Genomic DNA, 15,544 nt, shown 5'->3' with positions numbered 1-15,544 from the left:
TAAATATGGAATTCCCCTATCTAAAAGCAAACCTGCTTTGAGCACTAAATCAATCAATCTTGTTCCTGGCTTCTGTGCACATGGACCTGCCCCAGCCTTAAGTGCCTCTGCAGCTCCAGAAAGGACATTTCTCTCCCCCAATCATTGCCTTTCACCTGTAAAATCAGAATCCTTTGTGTTTTGTGTCCTGTTCCGGGTGAGTCACATCAGCCCACTCCCACATGATCCACACCACATAGCCAACCAGCAGTCCTACTTCACAGATCGCACAGGGAATATGAACAGAGTGGAGGCTGATCTTCAAAGCAGAACTATTAATTACCCCACCTGCATTTCATCTCCCCCACGCCAATGGAGACTTAGCTAGCTAATAGTTCGCTCTCAAGGCAGGCCTGCCCCAGTTGGAGAACTGTGATCCTAACTCTAAAGTCTAGCTGCATACATGACTATTCAGCTCACTCAGCTAAATCTAGATGACTCTTGTTTACAATATGCCCTTTTTCAGATGCATAAATTCCAAAGAAGTGCAAAATCCTTATGCCCTGCTTGGAATGGAATGCAATTCTCTATACTGCATAACTGTATTATTTAATCAGGTACACTTATATTGCATGCACTTGAAGGGAGGCCAAAAATTTGGCCCTTCATAGTCAAAAAAATACAATGCATATTTGGAAAAGGAACAAAGACACAGATTTTACATTAAGACAGAAATTCTTAGAGCTGGACAAAAAAATAAATACATCACAATGGCACCAAGTCAATAGTTTTCCTTTCACGTGACTGACATATCTCCTTATTTTACTGCTCTAAGCAAAGCACTGCAGAGCCAAGACAGCAACACCACCACAAAAACATTTACAAGCAGTTCCCAAACAGCAGTATCTGAGGGCCTGTCTACACTACCTGCTGGATTGGCAGGCAGCAATCAAGCCGGTGGGGGTCAATTTATCACGTCTAGTATAGACATGAAATCGAGCGCTGAGTGCTCTCCCATTGACTCTAGTACGCCACCAGAATGAGAAGCGCAAGCGGAGTAGATAGGAGCGTGTCAGCTGTCGACTTACCGCAGTGAAGACACCGCGGTATATAGTGTAGCTGAAGTCGTCGTACTTAGAGCTATTCACATAGCTGAAGTTGCGTATCTTAGATCGCCTCTGCATGGTAGTGTAGACAAGCCCTGAGATACCACACTCACCCCTCTAACAGACAAGTAACAGCGGTATATCAGCAACAGTCAGGTAAGAAATTAATAAATTTTGTCTTTTTTTATAGTCAACACTGTGCAGAAGACTCTGCTGGGGTCTGTTCTGTCTCCTAGTAAGAGGTAGGAAGGGCACGGCTTGATTTTGTATATCGGAGGTGCAGTTAGCAGAGCTGAGATTTTAAAAACTGAACAGTTTATCTTTTGTAAACTGAGAACAATAATAAAATTGTCTTTTGATTTGTAAATTGAGAAAAAAAGGTGATCCTAGCTGAGAAAGAATCAATACTGTATAGAATCCCATGATGGCAATTTTTGCAGTCACTATCCTTATTATAACCACATGTCAAGCATTATTATTTATTTGTTGAGCTCTGAGCATTTTGTTCAGTGCTAAATATAAGCATAATAAAACATGGCATGTGCCCCAAGGACTTTGCAGTCTAATTCAGATACAGTCACAATACACTGGCAATGGGGCAAGCTGGAAGCAGTGGAAGTGCCCGAGTTGAAAGGCTTTGCGTGGATGAAAAATATCCTCACAATATTGGCAATTTCCTTAGAACCCTCACTCTCTAAATACAATGCCACAAACAATGGAATCCTTCCCTAGTCTGTCAAAGCTCATGCAATATAAGGGAGAGAAAATGCCTCTTTAGTCATTGCTCCTTGTTTGTGAAAGCAGCCTCCTTCAGCCTTTTGAAAGATATTTTCATCTGTATTGAAAATAACAGTGAGAGTGGTGCCATCGAACATATGGGCTGTAATTAGATCTCAGGGTTCTGCTGTGGTTCATAAACCACTTCAGCGACCCTTTCATGGTTAAAGGAGCCAGCGGAGCCATCCACAGAATTGCAACCTTGATTTCACGCCCACAGAACATATCCTTTTACAGACAGTTTTTACCTCCTAATCATACAGATGACAAAATCTTCCAGAGTGCAGTATATCCATTTAGTCCAGCTCTCTTATCAAAACAAGATTTTTCAATAAAATTAGAAGTTTATTACCTGCCACAGGGAATTTGTACATAATAATCAGACAGGAAAAAGCCATCATGTGCCCAAAGAACCCTGTAAATACATTTTCCTCACTATAAAAAACTGCAGCCAACAGGTCCACTTACAGTACACACTTTCAGAAGCAAGCAGAAAGGTGAATGGTCAGCCCTAAAGTCAATGATAAGTCTGCTTTTCTGTGGCATATTCCATCTGATGCTCTGATAGAGCTTTACAGACATCAGAGAATTAAAAGCCTTCACAATGGGAAAGCAGTAATATTTTACCCTCATTTTAGAATCTGATCTAACCAGGACAAGGACCATGCCTTGCACTTGGCAAGAGTCAACAGAACCATAACTACAGGCACAGATTTTTCTATCTCAAGTTCTGTGCTTTAAGCACTGGCCCATGCCGCTGCTCCTGTATTTGCAAGACAGCCTTTTGGGCTCCTCAGTCGCTGGCCACTGGAGGCAGGGCCCATTGCAGAGGAGAAGCACTGAGTCTCGGTGGGGGGAACTGCTGAATGCACCACTGTAATGAACATTCTCCAGTAACTAGGAAGTTAAGCAACATTAGTTCTTCAAAGGAGACCATACAGTGACAATGGGGTGAGCCTGATTGTAGAGTGTGAACCGGTCTCTCATGAATTACAGACAGTGGCAGCATTAGGCATGTATGTAATAGGGTCTCCACACCACACAAACAGATGCTGCTCAGATCACTTCCATTCTTCATAGCATCTAAATCCAGCAGCAGTGGGGAGAGAATGAATGGTCTAACTGTCGTACCTCGCACACTGCTTAGAAAGTTGTGCTTTGGCTCCACCTCTTGGATTCCTGATCCAGGCCAGGCGTTGGTACAGCAGAGGCCTTGCAGCCTCACAAACAGGTGAATGGGTGAGGGTTTCAGGCAAGTGGGGCGCCATGGGTACATGGAGGTAAGGGGTGACCTATCTATATGTGGGAAGGGAGTTGGGTGGAGAGCTGGGTCGAGAATGACATGCTTCTTCCCAGACAGCCCAGGAAAATCCAGCACTGACTGGCACAATGGACTTAGCAACAGATGCAATTCCCCCCTGTACATAAAGCCAGCACAAAGCCTATGTACCATTTAGGTCCTACAGGCACACCAGACTGAACTGAAATCTAAAATTAACATTCTACTGTTTAAACAGCTAATATTCATTAAGGAGCATATTCTGCAAAGCAGCCAGAGAGAGAATGCTGTTAAAGCAATAATCTATTGTAGGTAGCAATATGTAATCTGCTATGGTTTATCATGACAACAGCAGCATCTTTCCAGTGCTTATTATCAGGACACAATAAGGGAAAAGGGCTGTTTAAATATAGGTAATTGTATCAGAAAGACCATTTGTTTTCATTGGATAGTATAAGTATTAATACAATGGACAAAAACGGGAATGCCTCTAGAACAATATGCTGATTTGTTCCCTTGTTCTGCAACGCTTTGTCCATTGCATCAATGTGAATGGAAAAAAAAAGACCAGAACAACAAACAACAACTAAAAAACATGCTAACAAGGAGACTAGATTCATACTGTAGAGAGCATAAGCCTCCTGGGCTAAAATATGCTACCCAACATTAGCCCTCCCTTCCCCCAAAATAGATTCAGATCAATATGACTTTATTAGCTATCTCCAGAATGAATACAACCACAACCAGAAAATTTAGCATTCTAACATGTTAAGCTTCCATCAGAACTCAAGATACATGGCAGCATACCCTATGTAGTCCATGTGCCACAGTACCAGATTCAATTGGCAAGTTCAGAAAAGGGACACTACCATTAAGTAGTAAGCCCCTGACTTTCCCCCTCCTGCCCCATCCAACCCCTCCTCTCATTCTTGACTGCCCCCTGGGACACCTGCCCCATCCAACCACCCCTTCTCCCTGTCCCTTAATCACCCCCAGAACCCCTGCCCCCTGCCACCCCATCCAACCACCCTCCTTCCTGACTGTCCCCTCAGGGACCCCCTACCCCCATTCAACCCCCTTGTTCTCTGCCCTCTGACCGCCCAACCAATAGCCACAACCCCGCCCCCTGACCACCACCGCAAACTCCTCTGCCCCCTTACTGCACTGTCTGGAGCACTGATGGATGGCGGTGCTACAGCAGTGCTGCTCAGAGCGGCAGGATAGGCAGCTGTGCTGGCGGTGGGAGCCAGCCACACCACCGCACAGCACAGAGAACTGGGTCAGACCAGGCTTTGCAGCTGCGCTGCCCCAGGAGGTTGCAGCCCCACCGCCCAGAACATTGCACCAGTGGCGCAGTGAGCTGAGGCTCTGAGGGAGGGGGAGCAGCAGGGGCAGGGCCAGGGGCTAGCCTCCAGGGCCAGGAGCTCAGGGGCCGGGCAGGAGGGTCCCCGCAGTTTACCTGCCTCTGGCCTATAGCCTATTTTCTGGAGGAATGGGGGGGGGAGTAGCAGAACAAAGATAGAACTAGATCTGTATGGGTTTTTTCCATCTGTTACAGATTTTCCAGTGTGTTAAGGGACAAGCTATAATATAGGGAAAACCTTAGCACTTACATAGATAATAAGTTTTATTCCAGTTTGCCCACTGTGTACTGGACAGTAACACATTAAGAGTAAAACTCTGCCAGTTAAATTCTTTGTTCTTCAACCATTTATTCAGAGCAAATGGCTAAACCCTGATACATTGTTTATTTTTTCACTGAAATAATTTTGAATGTTAAGTACTGCATGTATTTAAATCCTGTAGCACACATTTTGTTACAGGTATAAAATATACATGAAAGGGGGGAATTCCCTATATAGAAGCTTAATCACTTGCTAAGTTACGCCATTTTACTGCACTTTTAAAACAGAACCCCTCTTTTGTAAAGAGCTTTGAAATTATAGATGAAAAGTGATGAATACCACTAGTAAAGATAGGACTGGACACACACCAACCTGATATAACCCATGAACCACAAGTATACTGCCCCTTTAGAGGGGAATTATTACATTTAAATGCTACCATCATTTCTAAGCAAGTGGCTCCCAAGCTTTTGCACAAAAGGTGAACCACATCTTGAGAGAGATTATCTCATGTTCACCTCCCTCCCCATTCATGATGACACAACATACCTGTGGCATACAGCCACTGCTTCCATCACATATGCATTTTTAGCTGACTTTGGAACAAGAACAGTTTGCTTTTGTTCTACACTATCTACTTCTGCTCCTTTCATCTCCTTCCGTTTGCTCCGGTTCCCTCAGCTGGAAACCAGGGAAGCTAGCACAACCTGACCAGCCAACTGTTTGCAGAGCACCAGAAAGTGTCTCCCAGAGCACAGCTCTGCACTGAGCAAGGAAATTAAATCCTACAGAGATGGGGAAGTGTTGCAGTTGCCTGCTTTTCATCCTTCTCAACCGTACATGTCTGTCTGATGTGCTGTGGGAACAAAACCCAGCCTAAAAAGCCTTTTAAAAAAAAATACATTCAGGTTGTTTACCGACCATTCAGGAATTTAATGGCTTTACATCCTGCACAAAGGAGATACGCAGAATGAAAGCAAATACAGCAAGTCTGTGTTCTGATGAGGCATGTAAATAACTAGCAGATGCATGCATAATAAGATAATGGCACAGAAGTGGAGGACATTTAATTATAGCCATTCAGGCAAGTTGTCCCTTCTCTAAGCTAATGCTGAATCAAAAGGAAAAGTGCTTGGTATTTTTTATTTAATTTATTTATTTATTTTTAGACCGCTGATCCTTTATAATCACATATCTAGCAATTAGAAAATTTTGCTTTTTAAAATGCAAATAGTCAAATTATAATAAAGTTGCATTATTAGAGTAATGTATTTTAAAATATAAATCAAACACGTGCCAGTTCTTGGCCTTTAAATCCAAATTGTGACTTTTCATAACTGAATTGCATTGCAGGGCCTCCTTATTTCTCACTGCTTACTATAAATGCTGAGACTTGTTTGGTGAATTTGATATACTTCATTTTGAACACTAATGTAAACGTTGAGACTAACTCAAACTGAATCATGACCATACACCAAATGGTGAAGATGGTAAATGTCCACTAGGTGGAACCAAACCATGATGAACTGAAACAGCTGTGACACTGAAAATTCAGTTAAGGTGGTAAGTGTGTGCAGGTGAAGGAGGTGAGGAAGTGGCAAGGGGTAGAGAAATACAGACTGTGCCCCAGTCTGTATTAGCTTTTCTGACTGTAGCTGGGGGGAAATGATTCACACGCTCCCATCTGTGCCCATTCCTCCCCTCTACTGCCCAAGCTCACTCCAGAACTGCTTTGGAGGGATTCAGAGGGGAACTGTGCAAGTCGACAGGTGTGGAGAAGCAAACAGTCCTCCATAAGAGAGGATTTTTTAAAGGGGATACTCCATATCCTAGTAAAGAGCAGAGGATAGAAGCTGATGAAGTACAGGTAGGAATAGAAGAGAAACAGTCCAATGAAAGAGATTCTCATTCAATTACATCATATGAAAGCAGACAACTAAATATTAACATGTTTTATAAGTGCTTGTATACAATTCTAGAAGGCTAAATACTAAGATGGGTGAACTTGAGTGCCTGGTATTAAATGAGAACATTGATATAATAGGTATTACAGAAACTTGGTGGCACAATGATTATCAATGGGACACAGTAATAACAGTACAAAATATACAGGAGGTCACATTGGTGCGGGAGTGGCCCTATATGTGAAAGAAAGCAGAGTCACATTTAATAAAAAATCTTAAATGAATCAAACAGTACCAAAGAATCTCTATAGACAGAAATTCCATGCTTGACTAGTCAGAGTATAGCAAAAGGAATATATTATTGACCACCTGGCCAGGATCTCTCTGCAACGTGAAATGCTCAGGTAGATTAGAAAGGCTACCAAAACAAAAAAAAACAATAATAATGGGGGATTTGAACTATCTCCAGATAGACAGTACGTTAATGTGTGCTTCTTGAAGCAGCTAGTCCTAGACCCACAAGGGGAGAGGCATTTCCTGACTTGATCATGAATTGATCACATGATCTGCTCCAAGAGGTGAAGATAGTTGAACCACCCAGTAATAGTGACCATAATGTAATTTAAATGTAACATCCCCGTAGGGGAGAAAATACCAAAGAAACCCACCACAAGTAGCATTTAACTTCAAAAGGGGGAACTACACAAAAATGAGGAGGGTAGTTAAACAGAAATTAAAAAAAGAACAGTCACAAGAGTCAAATGCCTGCAAGCTGCGTGGAAACTATTTAAAAACACCAGAATAGAGGCTCAAATTAAATGTATACCCTAAATAAAAAAAAAAAAAAGTAGGAGGATCAAAAAACAAAACAAAACAAAAAACCACTACCAGAGCTAAACAACAGAGTAAGAGAGCCAGTTGTAGGCAAAAAGATATCATACTGGTACGGTAGGTGGAAGATGAGAAGCAGGCTTATTCCTAGCTCCCTCTTTTAAATAGTGGATGCTCTATTTATTGTGAAACTCCTCTGAAAATGAACCCTCTTCTCCAGAGGCTCCAATGTAAGTAAGTTCCACTGCATGTGCATTGGGCACAATCTTTAAAACTTGCCATTCAATGCTTCTACTTTTATTTACAGTGTATTTACAATATTCTTTATTCCTAGAATGGGGAAGCACCACAGATGTTACAAACAGCATTTAAAGTTATATTACTAATGCAAAGGTTTTAATGGGCACAGCACCACATCGTAGATAGAGTTAAGTGAAGGATATGGTATATAGTAGATCAGAGGAAGCACAGACAAAGGGGTAGTAGATTTAAGGATGTCGACGTACAGTAGATTTAATAAGAAGGTTTGATAAATCAAGGGATCAAAATGGAAAAATAGAGGTCCTGTGTTTGTGGAATAAGGGTACAAATCAGACAAACTGAATTCTCAGAAAACAGAGATCCTGATGGCATGATGGTCTTAATTAATGAGTGAGTATGACTTAAGCACACATAGAAGCTCTACACAGATTTTCTCTGGCTATGAACAGACCCTTCTCTTCAAGCCTATCAACAGCAATGGATACTTCAGGGATGGGACTTGTGCTTGTGACTTGAGGTCTCACTGACCTCAACAACTGGCACAGCCTAACTGCACTGCATGCCCCACATCAGCAGCCTGTCACATCTTTTGAGTGCTACTTTACTTCTCTCACCCTCCCATCTGTTCCTTCTGCTAGACAGATGCTAGGACATCCAATCTCCTAAAAATCAAATGTTTACTTTGTATTTGGGTACATGCTACAACAAACAACATTACACACATACACACTCACTTATCTCCACAACATACAGATGTAACATTCTGCCTCTGAAATATACTGCTTGCAAGGCTACTTGATAAACCAGGAAGCTCAAAAGGTTCAAAGTGCACAAAAAGCACACAATTTGTTTTGGGTTTTTTTTTTAATATTCCAGTTATTTAGCTTTTGAACATGTTTCCACATAAAAGCCATAAACAATTAAAGTACAAACTTACGATTCCATTCTGTACACTGAAGCCCAGCTGGTATTTCAGGTCTGGTCGTTTTATGAGGACGGTTGTAACAGGAGGACAGCTGACAATGTTCAGTTTCACCTGCGTCTGGTTCTTAAGACCCTGAAAAATATCCCAAATGTTAGCATTTTCTGAAGTGGTTCTAATTGGTGCTCACTGGAAGTATGTGAATTAGCTGAGCTTGAAACCCTGTATTCCTCTCCCCCTGAAGCTGCAACTAACATAGGACTGCCCATAGGAAGGAACATTCTGCCACTCCAAATGAAAATTATCCTGTTGATCCTGAGGAAAGAAGTCAGGGACTCTTTCCAAACTATTAGTCCAGCTGGCCATCCCAAAACCTTACCAACAATAACAATTCACTCATATAAATAGTACCTTCAACTCAAGGATCTCACAGCCCTTCATAATCATTAAAGGATGCAGCTTCAACATGTCTCATAATAAGATATTGTAATCTCCATTTTACAAATGGGGATAGTGAGGCCAAGGCCTTCTCTGCTCTAACGAATTATCTAATATTTTCCAACCATCACTAACGCTGAACCACCTCCAACAGCATTAGCAATACTGTGGGTTGTAGTGCTGATTGGCTCCCAATGAAGATGACTGGAAGTGGAAGCTGTAGGATGTACATTATTATGGAGGGGGTACTTGAAAGATGTTTCGTTTTTATGACATGCCACCTGGTAGGGCTGATGGAAGAGAAGATCCAAAGTTTGGAGATGCATCTAGAAACTCTGACTGAGTTTCAAAGGAGATTTGAGTGGCTAATAGAGGAAAGGAAAGAGGAGGCTAAAAGGGAACCTCAGGACTTGCCAGCGCATGCCTGGATCAGAGAACTGTAAGGCTGGATTTCTGGATGAGGAAAGTGGCAGTGGAAGCACGTGTTTATAAGAACAAGGCTGAGGAAAAACAGGCTAGTAAATGAGAAATAAGAGCTGAGGATCAGGTTTGCTGAGTTGGAAAATGAAAGGGAGAGGCAGGCTGGGAGACCAAGGAAGAAGAGAAGAGCCACTAGTCTACAAGAAGAGGGGAAGAGACAATGGAGATAGCTGGAGGACAGAGGATGACTCTCAGAAGTTTGCAAGGGGGAACAGAAGACAAGACAATTTGTAGCAAAAAAACAAAACAAAACAAAACAAAAGGGGGAATGCCGGAGAATTGCACCAACTCCAGAAGGAGGCAGATCTATGTGACTGGGACTCCCTATTAAGAAAAACAGATGGCCTGTCACCAGGGCTGATCGCAAGCACAGATGAGTTTCTGTCTGCTGGGAGCTAAGATAGAGGATGTGGACATGAGGCTGTAGAGGACCCTAATGGGAGCAGGAAAGAATCCACTAATTGTCCTTCACATGGGAACAAATGGTACTGCTAGATTCTCACTTGGAAACATGAAGGAAGACTATGCCAGGCTGGGGAAGACGCTTAAAGAAAGGGAGACTCAGGTGATCTTCACTGGGATTGGTCCTGCTTTGAGCAGGGGGTTGGACTAGATACCTGAGGTCTCTTCCAACCCTAATCTTCTATGATTGGGATTCCACAGAGAAGGAGACTGAAGGTGAAACAAGATTATGATGATCAACAGATGGCTCAGGCAGTGGTGCTATGAGGAAGGCTCTGGAATGGTCAATCACTGGGAGGCATTCACAGGGACTGTTCTCATGGGATGGACTCCACCTGAGCAGGGAGGGAAACAGACTTCTGGGATGGAGGTTGGCACGACTCATTAAAAGAACTTTAAACTAAGAATTCGGGGGAGATGGTTGGGAGATACTCATGTAATCGTCACACATTAACCGGGAGGAAAATCAAGTAAAAGAGGATACAGCAATGGATACAGGAACAACAGAGTGTGGGAGAATGGACAACAAGAGGAAAGGCAGTGCCAACATCACTGACAGTAATAGTCAGGTAGGCAATACTGGCAGTAAAACAACTGTACCTAATCAGGCAAAGAATCTGGGTGAAGCCAAGCAAAAATAAATAAGATGTCTGTACATCAATGCAAGGAGCCTGGGTAACAAAATGAAGGAACTAGAACTACTGGTGCAGGATATAGGGATAACAAAAATATGGTAAAATAGTAGTCATGACCGGAATAGAGGTATTGAAGGTATGTCCTGTTCAGGAAAGACAGAAGTAAAGGAAAAGGTGGTGGAGCAGCACTGTACAGAAGTGATGGAATGGATAAAATGGCATCTGTTTGGGTCAAAATCACTTTAGGGAAGAAACATAACAGAGGTTCCCCGGGGATAGTGCTTAGAGTCTGCTACAAATCCCCTAGATCTGATGTGTAGATAGAGACCTTTTCAGTATTTTTAATTAAATACTACAATTAGGAATTTTGTGATTATGAGAAACTAATTACCAATATCCTCATGTAATACCAGGCACTCAGTTTCACCCATCTCAGTACTTAAGACTTCTAGCATTTGTAAACAAGCACTTATAAAATTTGTCAATATTTAATTGTCTGCCCTCATGTGATGTAATTGAATGAGACTTTCTTTTGTTGAACTTTTTCTATTCATTTCCTACCTGTACTTTATCAACTTCTCTCTTCTCCTCTTTCCTAGGATATAGAATATCCACTTTAATAAATCCTCCCTCTAAGGGATGTGTCTGTCTGAACCATGGGCTCCTCCTACCTCTGTTGGCTTTTCCCCAGCCCTTAATTTAAAAACTCCTCTATCAGATTTTAAGTTTACATTCCAGTAACCTGGTTCCATTTTGGTTTAGACAGAGCCCATCCTTCCTGTATAGGCACCTCCTTTCCAAAAAGGTACTGCAGTTCCTAACAAACCTAAATCCCTCCTCTGAACATCTCATCCACACATTGAGACCCTGCAGTTCTACCCATCTAACTGGCCCTGTGCACAGAACTGGAAGCATTTCAAAGAATGATACCGTGGAGCTCCTAGACTTTAATCTCTTATGTAGCAGCCTAAATTTGACCTACAGGATCTTTCTCTCCTACATTTCCCTACGTTATGCATACCTACGTATACCATGACCACTGGCTCCTCTGAAGCACTGCACCTAAGTCTGTCTTGCTGTCTTGAGAGGACTGCAACCTTTGCATTTGGCAGGCAATTCATTATGCTGTACTCTCAGTCATTTACTAACCAACTATATTTCTAGTAATCAATTCCCCCATTAGTATTACTACTCTCTTCATAGTAACAGAGGTCCCCTCCTGCAGAGAGGTATACTCAGTGTGAGAGGGTACCATGGCATCATCCAGAAGGAGAGTCCCCACCTATCGATTGTTTACCTCCATTCCAGTTTGATGTTCTCTTTCCCAGATTTTCATCCTCAACAGCACAGAGGGTGTCAGATGGGGGATGGGACCGCTCTATTGTGTCCCGGAAAGTCTCTCTACGTCTCTCTCAGTCTCCCTTCGCTCCTCCAGTTCAGCCACTTTGGTCTCAAGAGCCCATACATGGTCTCTGAGGGCCACGAGCTGCTTGTACCAAATGCCCACATACACCATCTGAGCATAAAGCAGGTAATTATACATGTTGCATTCAGTGCAATAAACTGGCTAACCCCCACTCTGCTGCTGGACTTCTGCCGACATGATTTGTATTCTTGCAGGGGTGTGTGTGTGTTTTCTCCTCTCCCCCTCCCCTTTTTTCTGGGGACGGAGGGATGGGAAGGGAGAGGTTGGCCAAATTCAGAGAATGTTTATTAGGTGTAATTGACTGTCATGGTCAGTCTCTAAAGCCCCTCTGAACACTTGTTTCCTGCTCCTGTTTGCTAGCTCCTCTGGTTGTTTATGAACAAGGGATCTGAAAAGGATTAGGGATCAAAGAATGGCAGGCTAGAAACTCATGTGGAAGCTCTCAGCCTTGCAGGTGACTAGACTCAGCACACAACCCCCTAGACAGACCATGCTATAAACTTCAATTAAGCAGGCACACAGCAAGCAAGAAAGCACACAACAACAAAAACACTGATTTTTTTAAAAAGCCTCCAGAGGTGATCCTGACAATTACAAGCCAGTAAGCCTAACTTCAGTACCAGGCAAATTGGTTGAAATTATAAGTAAAGAACAGAATTATCAGAAACACAGATTAGCCATATGTTGGGGAAGAGTTAACATGGCTTTTGTAAAGGGAAATCATGCCTCACCAATCTATTAGAATTCTCTGAGGGTGTCAACAAGCATGTGGACAAGGGTGATACGGTGGATATAGTGTACTTGGACTTTCAAAAGTGTACTTGGCCTCTGACACGGTCCAAAACCAAAAGCTCCTAGGCAAAGTAGGCAGTTATGGAATAAAATGGAAGGTCCTCTCTTGGATCAGTAACTGGTTAAAAGATAGGAAAGAAAGGGTAGGAATAAACCGTCAGTTTTCACAGTGGAGAGAGGTGAACAACAGTGTCCCCCAGGGATCTGTACCAGGACCAGTGCTGTTCAACATATTCATAAAAGATCCAGGAAAAGGGGTAAACAGAGAGGTGGCAAACTTTGCAGACAATAAAAAATTACTTAAGATAGTTAAGTCCAAAGCTGACTGTGAAGAGTTACAAATGGAGCTCACAAAACTAGGTGATTGGGAACAAAATGGCAGATGAAATGCAGTGTTGATAAATGCAAGGTAAAGCACATTGGAAAACATAATCCCAACTATACATACAAAAGGATGAGGTCTAAATTAGCTGTTATCACCCAAGAAAGAGATCTTGGAGTCATTGTGGATAGTTCTCTGAAGACATCACTCAATGTGCAGCAGCAGTCAAAAAAGCTAACAGAATGTTAGAAACCAGTAGGAGAGCGATAGATAATAAGACAGTAAATATCATAATGCTATGATATCAATCCTTGATACGCCCACACCTTGAATACTACATGCAGTTCTGGTATCCCCATCTCAAAAAAGGATATATTAGAATTGGAAAAAAGTACAGAGAAGGGCAGCAAAAATTATAAGGGTATGGAACAGCTTTCATATGAGGAGAGATTAATAAAACTGGGACTGTTCATCTTAGAAAAGAGATGACTACGGGTCGATATGACATATGTCTATCAAATCATGAATGGTGTGGAGAAAATAAGTGTTATTTACTCTTTCACTTAACACAAGAACCAGGGGTCACCCAATAACAAACATAAAAAAAGTACTTTTTCACACAGTGCACAGCCAACCTGTGGAATTCGTTGCCAGGGATGCAGTGAAGGCCAAAAGTATAACTGGATATAACTGAATTAGGTAAGTTCATGGAGGATAAGTCTATCAATGGCAAGTAGCCAAGATGGACAGGGACGCAACACATGCTCTTGGTGTCCCTAAACTTTTAGCTGCCAGAAACTGGGACTGGATGACTGGTGGCAGATCACTTGATAAATTTCCCTATTCTGTCTGAAACATCTGGCACTGGCCCTTGTCAGAAGACAAGACACTAGGCTATATGGACAACTCTTATCTTAATTTCCCAGATATACATTGGAGGAGAAGTGCTACTAATAATGGGAGGGCCCAGATAGTCCCGGATGGGTCAGCTGACAGATTTCTTCACTAAACCAACAAGAGGAGATGCCATTTTAGAGTTAGTGCTGAGAAGCAGAAAGGACCTCATAGAAGAACTGGGTGTAGAGGACAGCCTTGGTTTGAGTGATCAGGAGTTAATTCAGTTTAAACTAAATGGAAGGATAAACAAAATTAGGTCTGCAACTAGGGCCCCTGATTTCAAAAGGGCAAACTTGAAAAAATTGAGAAAATTAGTTAGGGAAGTCGACTGAAGAAGTCAAGGATCTGAATGTGGAGGAGACCTGGAATTACTTCTAAGTCAAGTTGCAGAAACTATCTGAAGCCTGCATCCCAAGCAAGGGGAAAAAATCATATGGAAGGGTTGCTGACCAAACTGGATGAACAAGCACCTCAAACTGGTTATTAAGAGAAAGCATCAAGTCTACAAGGAATGGAAGATGGGAGGGATCAGTGAGGAAAACTAACTCACTTAGATCAGAAAGTATAGAGGAAAAGTGAGAATTGCTAAAAGCTAGCCAGAGTTGGACCTTCCAAAGAAATTAAGGCCAATGTTAAAAGGTTCTTTAGCCGTATAAATAAAAAGAAAACAAGGAAAGAAGTGGGACCGCTAAGAACTGATGATGGGGATTAAATGAATACCTAAATGACTACTTTGCCTCAGTTTTTAATGAGAGTAATGAGGAGTTTGGGGACAATGGCAGGGCAGCTAATGGGAATGAGGGTATGTAAATAGAAATTACCACATCTGAGGTGGAAGCCAAATTTAAACTGCTTAATGGGACCACATCAGGGGGCCTAGATAATATCTATCCATAAATATGAAAGGAACTGGCACATGAAATTGCAAGCCCTATAGCAAGGATTTTTAAATAATCTGTAAATTCAGCGGGTGTATTGTATGGCTGGAGATTGCATACATGGTACCTATCTTTAACAAAGGAAACAAAAGTGATCTGGGAAACTACAGGCCCGTGATTTTTTTTCACTCAATTGTATGCAAGGTCTTCGAACAAATTTCAAAACAGAGTAGGTAAGGACAGACACAAATGATAATTGGGATAAAATACAACATGGATTTACAAAAGATAGACCATGCCAGGTCAACCGGATCTCTTTCTTTGAGAAGATAACTGATTGTCTAGACAAAGGAAATACAGTAGATCTCATCTATCTGAACTTCAGTAAATCATTTGATACAGTTCCACATGGAAAATTATTAGTTAAATGGAGAAAATGGGGATTAATATGAAAATCAAAAGGTGGGTAAGGAACTGGTTAAAGTGGAGACTCCAATGAATGAACTGTCAGGCTGAAGGAAAGTTTCTAG

The 15,544-nt window shown here is 42.0% G+C and overlaps 1 protein-coding gene across 6 annotated transcripts in view; it reads right to left on the bottom strand.

Annotated features, from left to right (window-relative positions):
- APBA2 (amyloid beta precursor protein binding family A member 2) overlaps window positions 1–15,544 on the bottom strand; it is a 225,932-nt gene that overhangs the window by 8,088 nt on the left and 202,300 nt on the right. For all 6 annotated transcript variants that reach the window (XM_050967967.1, XM_050967960.1, XM_050967962.1 and 3 more), the window contains one exon: window positions 8,700–8,819. In XM_050967967.1, the coding sequence (XP_050823924.1) occupies window positions 8,700–8,819 (120 nt within the window). The remainder of the gene's footprint in view (window positions 1–8,699; window positions 8,820–15,544) is intronic.

This window comes from Gopherus flavomarginatus, chromosome 9, assembly GCF_025201925.1.
Source record: "Gopherus flavomarginatus isolate rGopFla2 chromosome 9, rGopFla2.mat.asm, whole genome shotgun sequence".
Lineage (NCBI taxonomy): Eukaryota > Metazoa > Chordata > Testudines > Testudinidae > Gopherus > Gopherus flavomarginatus.
This window is presented reverse-complemented; position numbering and strand designations above follow the sequence as displayed.